This window comes from Hyalella azteca, unplaced genomic scaffold, assembly GCF_000764305.2.
Source record: "Hyalella azteca isolate HAZT.00-mixed unplaced genomic scaffold, Hazt_2.0.2 contig17082, whole genome shotgun sequence".
Classification (NCBI taxonomy): domain Eukaryota; kingdom Metazoa; phylum Arthropoda; class Malacostraca; order Amphipoda; family Hyalellidae; genus Hyalella; species Hyalella azteca.
In genome coordinates, this window is record NW_025946882.1 from 284,995 (window position 1) to 297,663 (window position 12,669).

At 38.9% G+C, this 12,669-nt stretch overlaps 1 protein-coding gene across 2 annotated transcripts in view; it reads right to left on the reverse strand.

Annotated features, from left to right (window-relative positions):
- LOC108665057 (homeobox protein engrailed-1) overlaps positions 1-10,403 on the reverse strand; it is a 24,669-nt gene extending 14,266 nt beyond the window's left edge. For both annotated transcript variants that reach the window (XM_018151775.2, XM_018151774.2), the window contains exon 1: positions 8,617-10,403. In XM_018151775.2, coding sequence (XP_018007264.1) covers positions 8,617-9,925 — 1,309 coding nt within the window. In that variant the 5' untranslated portion in view covers positions 9,926-10,403. The remainder of the gene's footprint in view (positions 1-8,616) is intronic.
- Positions 10,404-12,669: the final 2,266 nt, after the last annotated feature.

Below are 12,669 nucleotides of genomic sequence, written 5' to 3' on the forward strand. Positions count from 1 at the left end.
AGATGTGTATAAGAGACTGATCATACACCACTTAAATTCACCCGCTCACACACAGCACACTCACCCCACCTACCTCATATTCTAGGCCGTTAAGTAGAGTGTCTAATTAGTTGTTCTATTACTGCACTCAATAACAGAATACGCGGGGTGCTAAAGATATATATATAGTTGCAATTAAAAGAAAATGTGGCATTCGCATTTGATTAACATAACACACAGCTGCCACTGCATACTCTCAAACTGATTATATATTAGAATTCTTCAATAGTTTTCTTCCTAATACTTTTTCTAACAGATTCTTAATAAATTAACAGAGAAATATTGTTATAATATTTTATGTTCGAGACACGCTATTTCAAAAGACTTTTACTCTGCGTTTAAAATAAAGAACGCCTTCAATACCGTATAATTCAAGATTAAGCTATTCTTGTTGACTTTATTTTATATTCACCTTATGCGTCTCACTTGAGTAATTCCCCTCTTTAATTTTCTCTTTCCCTCTTCAATTTCCTCCCTGAAACACAGCAGGAATGTAATTAACTTCAATAATGTCAATGTCCGGCAAAAATGCACCCAATAAGCACGATCGCTGCGGTGCTTTTCAATTCAGTGTCAAATGTAATGGGCGTGCTGGGAGGGCGCTCTCAGGGACATGTGAGCCACAGGCCCACGTGTTGTGTAGCACTCAGGCAATTTAATGGGTCGCATTGTCCAAATATTGACTCTTTTTGCACACAGTACATGCAGAAAGAACGGACACAAGTAGATCGTAGTATACTACGTGGAGCAGTAGAATACATGTGAGCCACAGGCCCACGTGTTGTGTAGCACTCAGACAATTTAGTGGGTCGCATTGTCCAAATATTGACTCACTTTTTACCCACAGTACATGCAGAAAGAACAGACACAAGTAGATCGTAGTATACTACGTGGAGCAGTAGAATACATGTGAGCCACAGGCCCACGTGTTGTGTAGCACTCAGGCAATTTAATGGGTCGCATTGTCTCAATATTGACTCACTTTTTACCCACAGTACATGCAGAAAGAACGGACACAAGTAGATCGTAGTATACTGCGTGGAGACATACTGTATATATAGCAGTAGAATATTATATCTGATTTACTTGGAATTTCTTCAACGAAACAATGTACAGCATTTTCTGTACATAGAAAATTAGTAAAAGTGGAACTGATTAACTAAAATCCAAATAGAAGGAGCGTGAGCTAGCGAAATTGAAATAATTTATTCATAAATATTCATAAAGGTAACTGTGAACTACTATATAGGAAAGCTCGCGACATCGTGCAGCTACAACGGCAAGGCGTTTAATGCTAGAATTATGAGATTTAATTAGGAATTAGGTAGCAAGTTATATAAAGGCTTAGATAATTGACACCGGAAAATTAGAAATAATTTTGAAGTAGTGAGAAAAATAATTATAAGATTTCGACATTTCAAATGCAGAAGCAATGTGGGCACAAAATTTAACTAAATTTGCATCAAGTTTTGTAGGAGCTAATAATTTTTTCGACATGCAAGACGAGTGAATTCATTCCGTATTTTTAGTCACTATGGATTTATTGCCAATACCCAGATAAATAAATGCTAATTCGATCAAAAACTTATGCAATTTCACGCCCTTGTGTCATTGGGAACCAGTTAATTTAGTTAGAAATAAGGGCGTATCAGTGCTACGTCCACTCTCTGCTCGTGATATAAATAAGAAACTATATCTTAATTTGGACACCAGAAATTCAAAAGCGAAGAAAACTCCACAATAACTCAGCATGTTTCTATTGGAAACGTGTGTCATTGGGACCCAGATTTGCTGAATTTTTATGGATTTTTCTTCGCTTTTACATTTCTAGTGAACCTGCGTTTCAAACAATCTAGTGACATTACTAATTTGGACAATGTGATCCAATTTCTTTTCTGGGTGCAGCAGCAACTGGTGCATTCATCGTAACATTTAAGAAATAATGTGTACGGACGCCATAAAAGAACATTAAACACGCATGCTAGTATGCTTCGTGCACCGATCTAATGTACAACTTTTTAATGGCTTTTTGAACATAGAATTGCTTTTATTTTCCGGCGTCTATAAAAGGGAACTTCTAAAAATATGGACACCTGCGAGAATCCTGCTAAAGGTTTTGTTGTTTAAAACTCTTGTTTAAAAACAACAAACTGTAAAGATGTTAATTAAATTTGAAGCTTTTAATATTTGTACTAATATTCACTTTCTTAGTAAAAATATTTCAGATAACTGGCAGGAATGAAATGTTATAAAAAATGTATAGATTGTTTCAAGGAGTATTTTAATAATATTCAGGTTCCAGCACTTGCTCGATATGTTGGGGTATATATTTGCGCGTATATATATATACATATTAAATGTTAATTCATTACCCTAGCTGTGCGGTTATCCTATACGTATATCCTACATGATCAATATCCTGTATACGCAATCCTTATGTCCTTAATAAATAAATAATTACCCTCTCCTTAATTATATCCTATCAAGTTATTACCTCTGAGGAGTTATCCTCTATGGTAATTAAATAAGTAAGTATACAAACGTGATTTAAATTCAGCAAGAAAAATATCTGTAATTAAGTGTCAGCCACCAATTATAAAGGACATTAAGGACTTTATAAAAATCAATAAAGTAAAGACTTTATAAAAATCAATATTATGATCTTTTCGGTAAATATAACATAAAGCATATATTGAACCAGTGTGTAAGATATTATATACACGAGCGTGAGATCAGACGTGACGTACAAGTGTGAAGGCTATAATTACGAAAACATAATCCTTTCATAACAACAACACGTGTCAATTAATAATGTAAGGCGAGTTGTGTTCTGCATATTAAGGCAACATCTAATTGCTTTTGCATCAATATTATTTCCATAGAAAAACATGATTAAAGTTAGCTGTGATATCCATGAATAATGTTATGTGCACCGCCTATATAGATTGTTAGATTTAAGTGCAGATACTCCATGAATAAAATTATATGCACCGCCTATATACAGTATATAGATCGTTAGATTTAATTAAGTGCAGATTTCAACGCGGTCTGTTATTAGAAGAAAATTAATGAGCCTCATCCGAAATGAAAACCACGACATTTACGCGCAGTTAAATTTATAAATAATGGTTATTTTTATTTTGGTAAGAAAAATAATAGAATTTCTTGTTTCCTTGAATCTGACTAATGAAGAATTTGCGAGTGGATAGAAATAGGATATTTTCAGGATATTTTCATGTTCATCCTCGCATTATGACACGTTATGATATGGTATCATGTGTCATGCATGCACTTTTTATGCACTGAACATTTATGATTTATTTAAAAAGTTATTCATAGAGAAAAACGATAATAAAGCCTCCACATAAATGTTAAAATGAAAGCCTGAATTTAAAAACTATTATATTATGAATTGTGCACAAATTGATGATGGATCTACATATATTAGATATGTCTCGAAAATAGTCAATATCGCGAAAGTGAAATATGTTTAATACAATATGACGGAGGAGATAAATATTTGCAGACAAAGGAGCCACGCATTATTCCTTAAAATTTTCACAGGCTCGCCTGGAAATTACTAAATTGTTACTGTTATTCATTGCCTAAGTGGTGATTTTACGTGGAGCGGTAGCTTTTGCCGCCGTTACAACTCGACCAGAAGTCTACGGTCCTGACAACCTTATTTCAGATGTTCTTTGTGTTCAGAAAAGTGGTCTAACCGGTCGGCGAGAGGCACGGCGCTGTGAAGCTCACATAGCTCGAGCTTTTTACTTAGAGACGCCCGGCGTCGTCAGAAGCAACAGGCTTAATTAGGAGTCAATCGATGTGTGGCGATACAGCCGTCTAACTTCTTCCTCCAACAAGACGCGTTCTCGTTAAGAAACTCATGCGAAACTGTGTTTTGGGGTCCAACTGAGGTGACGCATGACTGCCGCACAGACTATTATGTCTGTCTCCTCTGCCCCTGCGACGAAGCCGAAGCCTGGGCTTCGTGTGAGGTTCGAGACGCGCGCGTTGGCTGTGAACTCGCGTCAGTGTAGCCACTGGTAATGAGCGCTGCTTTAGATGCCGCTGTCACTCTCCTCCGGACCACACACGATCTCCTCGCATCGCGTTTACCCACAAAACTCATCATATCTCAGTAACTAAGTTACTCACTGGCTTTATTGTAGGCGCGTTCGATAGCTTTTAATAATCCCCATCGATTGGTGTAATATTTTTGATCAACAACGTCCAATTTCTCGAGTTATGAGCAAAATTGTTACCAGGGCCACCCAAGTAGATTCTCTTGGGTGGTTAGCAATTGATTTGCAGCTTGCCTAAAGTGCTTATTTAGACGTACATGATAGCGGCGATTTATTCTTCGGCTCTGCATTATGCGAGACAAACAAGAGCTCTCTCCATCTCACACTAGAGAAGAGTTGTATCGTGCATCGTCACGACGAAGTAAAGTGACGCAATTCTGCTTTCATGGAGCTTTTGACTAATTGCCTGGGGCTGAATTCTGTACAGCTTCTTCGGCGTGAAGACAATTGCTGAATGCATGCGGGCGTAATGATACGCTTGAGCCTGGCGTAACACAGTTCTTTTGTAATTACATGGCCAGGTTGTCTTTATTGTTTTAGAGTACCGGATGAAGTGAAATTACTCCAAGGGGTAGCATTAACTGAATAGCTGGATATCCTCTGCACGCTCTAATATATCGAGACCAGCAACTGAAGGTTCGCTCGCCACCAGAGGTCGGGGACAGAGGTTCGGGTGATGTTTTTACCAGGCTTCCTTGTTCCTTTGACAAATTTATTGAGGGTTAGGCGTACAAAAATAGCGGCTCGTTATCACGGGGACAATTACTCCGCGATGGTTGGCGGAAGAGCAAGATGTCATTGGTGGTTCTCTGGGGTTATGGGGCTGAGGTGCTTAGTTTTCTGAGTGACTTTGTTGGGAATATTTCAATCATGTGCATAAATGGTTTAATCATCATGGGTGAGTTAATCGAATAGATGTCATCAATGAAGTAAATAATGCTTTAATATGAATACTATTTTTATTATCTAAATGACTATATTGCCTACCTTATCTTTTTTAGTGCAGTACGCGAGCAAAATTTTGGCACATACTAAGACAAACTCGAAAGATTAAACAGATTATTTTTTTTTTAATATTTTTAGTCGTGGAAAAGTATGATGAGAATATTTATTCGTCGATAGTTTTAATGACAACGAAAGATGTGTATAAGAGACAGGGTCTTAGGAACTCTTATAAAAAAAAGAGAGAAGCTGATTCCTCTGTCGTGACATCGAGGTATAATCTGAATGAAAGATAATCAAAGCTGTCAGCCTCATCAGAGTACGATGCTGTTATATTATAAATCTAATTTAATGAGGCTTCATATGGTTGAAGATGCAACCTGACAAAGGAATTTTGGATGAATAAAACTGCCAACTGAACAAAACTGTCTTCTGTGCTAGGGATATTTTGTGAATTACGCGGAAAATAACGGTACCGTACAAAGGAGACCAGTTTTCAGCTTAGCCGTCAGCNCATCAACAACTCTGACATCAACAACTCTGACATCAACAACTCTGACATCAACAACTCTGACATCAACAACTCTAGACCGGAAATTAGTTCTCTCAGAGCAATGTATGTGTCATGTTGTCAAAATAGGGACACACTTTCGCCACGTAGCACTGATACGCCCTAATTTTGCGGAACTAAAGAGGGTGAGGATAAGAAGGTGCATCGCTATCTGCATGGACAAATCCTCTCTAATTTTCTGAGTGTACAAATGAAAATTAAGTTCAGCCGCAACTTGTAATCCAAACCCATGAGGATGAAGGAGTTCCATATGGCCCCCAGCGCCTGTCATTACCTGCCTTATTAACTCCAGACTGCCGTACAATTCTTATACAATGACCTCTCATATATGTACGATTCATATGTGCGCCTATATTTTCTTCTCATTAATATGGACGCGCATGACCAATAACTTTACGCGCATAATCAGACTGTAAGCATAGTGAGGCTGGGCGTTTTACATTTTCAATCGATTGTAAATACTCCAAAATCAAATTCAATTTATGTATGAAATAAATTATGTGATTGACTATATTGTGTTCTGAAAGTTTCCTCGTTCAGTACATTTAATGCCACTTCATGTAATACTATTATTTTAACCGACATCTCCTTAATGTCGTCATATTAGACGACTGATAGATTATTTATCATTATAAAATGCACTTGATTCATTAATTAATTAATTTACTAAGGTAATCTGTTCGCATTCATTGTTTACTGTTCAGCAATTTCAAATTTAGTTAAATGTGATAACTTCGACGTTCTATACATACCTTATGCTTTCAATTAATTAACTGTGGTATTAACTGGATATATGTAATATTCAATATTATTTAATTACCAGGAAATTAGTTGCGTGTTATAATGCTCTGGCAGTTGCCAGGGTAACCGCTATGTACGTGCTTTGAAACGATTGCCAACCTCACTTAAAACTTGACATATTCGCATAGAAAATTCATACTTTATATATATATCAAATAGAATATATACGGCTATCTGTACATGCAGTGATTGTTTTCACAGAAAGTCTATGTATTGTTAATAGCCTGAGTCTGTACACTAGCTGTGCACGGAATCATGGTGTAAATATACTGATGAGAATATTTTTATTCTATACACTCAGTGATTGCCCACTATATATACGCTATAAATCTGTACAGTATATTGCATGTGTAATATTCAGCATAGAAAACAAACAGCTAGAGCGTTGTAATCTTCCATTATAATTATATTTAAGAGTTCATTTTCCATGGCGCTCTGCCGTTGTTGTCTGTTTTGTTAATTTTAGAGGAGTTGACACAAAAGATTTCTTAGTCCAGCAGATATGGGGAATGATTCAAGAATTAATTCACTTCCATGTTAAACTATCGCGGGTGTACAATTTAAAATCTATGTTAGATATATAGCAGGTTAGACCTGGCGCTGTTCGGCAGAGGTTTTGTCAGATAGGCAGCAGGTTAAACCAGTTTTGTTCTCCGGGTTTTTCTCTTGATTACAACTTTTGGATTAGGAATGTGAGACAATATTGATATCAGATTACTTTTTTTCATGCCTAACATACTTATTTCGCGAACTTAATTACGTAATTATTTCGCGTACTTGATTATTCCACTAAAAAATTAAGATATGAGATGACTTTCAGTTTAATTATTTGTAATATATAAAAAAATTCTCAACTCGCTGGCAAGAGAATCCCGCTAAAGTATAGCAAGTATTATAACACTTATTTCTCAACAAAAAGAAATTTTGATGGAAAGCTCATATTTAAATAGAATTGTACTCGTGATACCAAGATTCACACTATATATAGGATACCCAAACAAAAAATTAGGCGGGTTAAAAAAAACTTTACTTACTCAGAGCTGGAGCAGCAAGGGTTCAAATACACAATCAAAAAATTGTCAAAAATGCGAGTCTAGAATGCAAGAATTTTTAGCAGCCATGCTATCTTCTTGATTTATAGTTCACCAATGAAATAGGCTCATTTTTGGTCAACCTGCACGGTCAGATAAATTTTATTCATGTTTAGTTCATCACCAGCTATGTAACCAAAAACAATAAAACTGGATCGCCGTATTTCAACTAAGCATCTCCCTAACCTCTGTGTTTTTCGTCAACTTCTTATCAGTCATTAGCTACCTGAACTTTACAAATTTAATGCAACGAGACGACGATCATCAGTTTAAATTAGGAACCAAATAAAACTCGATCCCGCATCAAATGTTACACCAAATCAAAGAAGGAGCCTGTTATCGTGCCGGTTAATCTGCTTGAATAGGAAATTGTACCGCTGTTTATAAAACGCATGCTATTTACAACTCGCCATGACTCCCTTTAAAGTCGGCCTCCCTTTAAAACTAAAGCATGAACACAGCGTCAATCTCTTCCCTCTCTGTCTCCTAAACAAATGTGATAGGCCTACGGCAGGCATACGTACAGCCAAGCCTCCCCTCATACGCCCTTACATAAACATATTCACGCGAGGGAAACAAAACGATCAGCACACGTGAGGGTCGAGTGAGGGAACACGCCACGTGCTACTCAATAAATGGCGAGAGATCCTAAACTCTGGACTGCTAATCTTCGCCGGAATATCGCTGGCCGCACAACGGCCGACCTGTGATTCTCCATCGTCGAAAGATAATGGCGAATAAGGAGGCGAACAGCACATGATGAACCTAGATATTTTCAAGTGCTTATAGCACACCTACTAACATTATTGAGAAGTTGTAATAGATTTTTAACTCTGCAGATCAATTTAAATTGATAATGCTGGATAAACAAACTTTAGTAATTGCATCTTTTACATAATCTTTTGTCTATTTGGAACAAAATTTTCATGGAAGTTGAAACGACTCTCTATATAGGCGCCACGAGTGTAAGATTCTTTATGTAGGAAAGTTGTTGAGCTCATCTAGAAGTAAAAACTTTTGATTCATTAGTTCTAAAAGCGGCAAAAATTAATTTTATTACTCCTAACTAGAAGAAATTTTTCACCTGCAGAAGGTCGATCGGAGTATCTTGTACAAAAGACCCATGCTGGCCACAGTTCCGTGTCGGAAGTTAGCTTTCCTTGTTCGTTAGTGAGTGAAGTTACCGATCCTCTTTGAGGAGGTGGTCTAGCTGGGGAGACAGATCCACGACCGACGTCCCCAGTTGAATATATTCCCCCAACGCCACCGGCGACCTCCCTGCTTAGGTTGACTGGTTCGGACGAGTCCCCTGAATTTTCTTCGTGTCTTCTCAAGCCAAATTCAGGCTTTAGAATATTGTCGATTGAAAACTTGAGCTGCCGCAACGTAGCGGGGTTTGGTGGAGAGGGAGCTTGGTGGGCCACAGGAGGGGTTCGGCTTATTAAATCCGGGTCCATGGGCTCAACTTTAGGGTGAGTGCTCGGTTGGTCACCTCCGGAGTTTTCAGTTCCCCCTTTACAAGCGGGGGAACTGGATAAAAGAGCGGCGACGTTCACAGAATTCGTGACATTCAAGAGCCTGTCGTTACTATCAATACGATTACTGTTAATATCATTATTGGTAAGATTATTACTTGTACAGGTGCTTACGCTAGGATGTGGTCCTTTAAAATTATTTTGAGGGCTTATAGGGTTGCTCGAGTTAGTGGAGTTAGGAGAGTGCAACCGAAGTGAGGTTTGTGGCGTCGGGTTGCTGAGGATGTTGCTTATCTGGTGCGAGGCATAAGAAGGAAGCGGTGACGCCATGGAGGAAATAATGGAAGTCGAAGGCATCATGGAAGGAGCCAAAAGAGAGGATGGGGAAGGAACTGGGGAAGGAAGCACTGGGGCTGATGGTGGAGGTGAACATGACGATGGCATTCCTATGGATGAGGAATGCGCCGGTGGGGAGGGTGGGGAACCCACTGAAATATCATCATCATCATCGTCGTCGTCGTTGTCCGCATCGGCACCGTCGTCAACAGACATACACGACACCTCATTGGATGGGGTATTGGGCCCCACTAGTGGGGAATTGCATGAGCGTGGGGACCGAGCCTCTGGCGAGTCGATCCTCATCGACGAGTGATGATGAGAGCCCCCTATGGAAGGTGCAGATCCGCTCAAAAACTTGGGGCTTTCGCTGTTTGAGGAATCGGTAGTCATGAGCTCGATCTCCCGGTCCCGATTCTGCTGGAACAAGGGACCGCTCGACGGTCGCTCCGGCACCGGCAATGTCGGTAAAAATCGAGCGCTCGCCGACAGATGATTTACCGCCTGCAGACTCAGGCGCGCCTGCTCCAGGATGTCCATTTTCTGCACAAAACGCGATGTTTCCAGCATGCGGGATTCCATGGCAATTTTTATCGTTGGGTTCACATCTTACATGACTATTTTGATAATATTGTTGATTGCACGATCACATTATTGAGTAACATAACGCATCACTCGTTCTTGATAAGTTCTCTCCTCTCTATTGGATAAATATGTTTCTGATACAAGCTCAAGCACGCATTCCCGAGTAATCGAATAATAGAGTAATATAGCACTCGATCACTGAGGTACAATACCATCATACAAAGACGTTCACTAAAATACAACACACTTCACTTGACGCCTGCAAAGCGTGAAGTAGAATGAAGGAAGCCATCAATAACGCAAAGCTCGACCACTGAAGCAAATCTTGACGACAAAGCTCGCGGTCGCTATGATGAAGAGCTCGGCGCTCTAACTCGTTACTTGTAACACCAAACCACGTGAATCTCGCAAGACTGCAGAGTGACGGACTAGAGCCCTCATCACTACCTATGTCGGGCACCCCACCACACTCACACTCGGACACAAATTACACCACAACACCTCGAGTCTTCGCACCGCCCCATTCCTGAGGGTCTTCCTACGGCGGCCAATGGACGCGCACGCAGAAAAATTTCCGTGGGAGCCAATTGCAGCGAAGGGCTTCTCGGCAGGACCTCCTCTGCGCCTCCGGCCCTCGTGCGCTGCAAGAAACCACCTAGCGGGTTTCCCTTTAGAATTTTTTGAAAAAATTCAGTGATTTATTCAACTTTCAAATGAAAAATTGTACTATATTGATAATTCAGTGACGTTCCTTGAATATCTATAATTTTTTTACATATTTAAAATGATGTCTCAATGCATACGGCACATTATTATATGTTGTAAATTCATTATAGAAGCCGGAGCCTGCAGAAATTTGCAGATGGACAGGCGGAGCGCATGAGTGGCCGCACCAATGGAGCGCAAGGTGCTGATATTTAAAGGGAGGAGTCATGGCAGCAGCTGACAGCAGGTAATGGCCTGCAAGACAGTAAATCTAGCACCAAAACACCAGTCCACAGATCACTCACTTCTTATATTGAGTCATTACTCCATGGTTCTCATTACGAACCATTACATTGAGGCATTTAGCATCGGCTTCTTCATTGCATGACATCAACACAAGATGTTGCGTGTGTTCTTGAATTTGCAGAATTTACTGTCTGTGTGAGTGAGTGAATGTGCATCATACACACAACACAGGATGAATGTGTTACTGTATGAGTATTTAGTGAGTATATATAGTGTCACCTAAATAACCGTCCCTAGTTGCTCATGTATTTAGTTCACCAAACATTTTTCTGCCTAATATCACTAATCCCTCGAGCTGTCTGTTATGTCGCTAAAATTTATGACCCAAATAAATGTAGTAATTTTTATCGTGACCAAATGTCATTGTTTCGATTTTGTCCGTTTCACCTTTGAATGATTTAATTACAGACTGTATTGTTTTCGCAAATTACATTTCGTTCATATTCTACTATTTATTTCGATTTTATTTCCTGTAATTACGTATACCATATTTATTTATTTCCATTTTTTTAAGGAATCCTCTTCAGCTGAGTATAAGGGGGCCGCTAATTAACCGGTGGAAACCTTAATCTTGTAACTGATCTCTAATTAAGTTAATTAGATTGCCGCAGCGTTTACCGTGACTATTTAATACAATTGATGCACCAATATCGTGAGTGTAGAGTATACGGCTATCCTACACCGTGCCTATATATAGACAGTCAAGTCGACGGCTAGAAAAGCCGGCATCGTGCCTGCACTGTATATATATAGCCTCCGGTTAGATATGCCAGCATCATGCATGCCTGCACCGTATAAAATAGCACCCGGCTAGAAAAGCCTTTATCGCGCCTGCAGTCAATAAATTAAGCCACCTGTTATAAAAGCCCGCATCGTGCCTACACAGTCAAGCCACTCGCAAGAAAAGCCCGCATCGTGCCTAAACAGTCAAGCCGCCGGCTAGAAAAGCCTGTATCTTTCCTGAACAGTCGATCTGCCGGCTAAAACAATCTATTTCGTGCACGCCTGCGCACCGGCCATGCAGTTGCCGGTTTGAAAATCCTGCATTGGTTGTGTTGTGTCAAAACTTATATACGAGTGTTGCCGGCGTCGAGAGATCGAATCACCGAAATATAAATCAAGAAAAATACCATAAAATGACACACTTTTTGCCCGTAGCACTGACACGCCTTTATGCTTGGCCTATACTGAATTAAAATGACCCAAAAACAGCAATAAGTGAATTTATCTTTCAACCATAATGTAAAGCTAATTTCTGCAATATGCACCTCAGTAAAAATTCAATTAGAGATACAAAAAATCTTATTAATGGACGACACAAATTAAATTTTTACTTCTAATAGTTATTATATTAGTAATGTATTATTACTTGCGAGTTTCCATGGTCTTAAAAATATTGCGAATACATGACATAAAAATCTTACATCATCAACAAAATCTATCGATCTAGATTTAATTTTACTCATAACACTAATCTTATATATAGGTACTTTTAAATATGAATGTATACTCATTCTTTTTGCTTAATTAGGTATTGAATATATATGTGACTATTACGCCATAATGAATATAATTGGATAACGAATAATTGATACAGAACTGGTTAACGGCATTATATAATTGATAAAACTGCATCTAAGATAACTGCATATGGCCAGAACTGGATAAATAACGCCATAATGGATAGAACTGGATTACAAAATATTGGATAGAACCGTGGATAGTGCCAT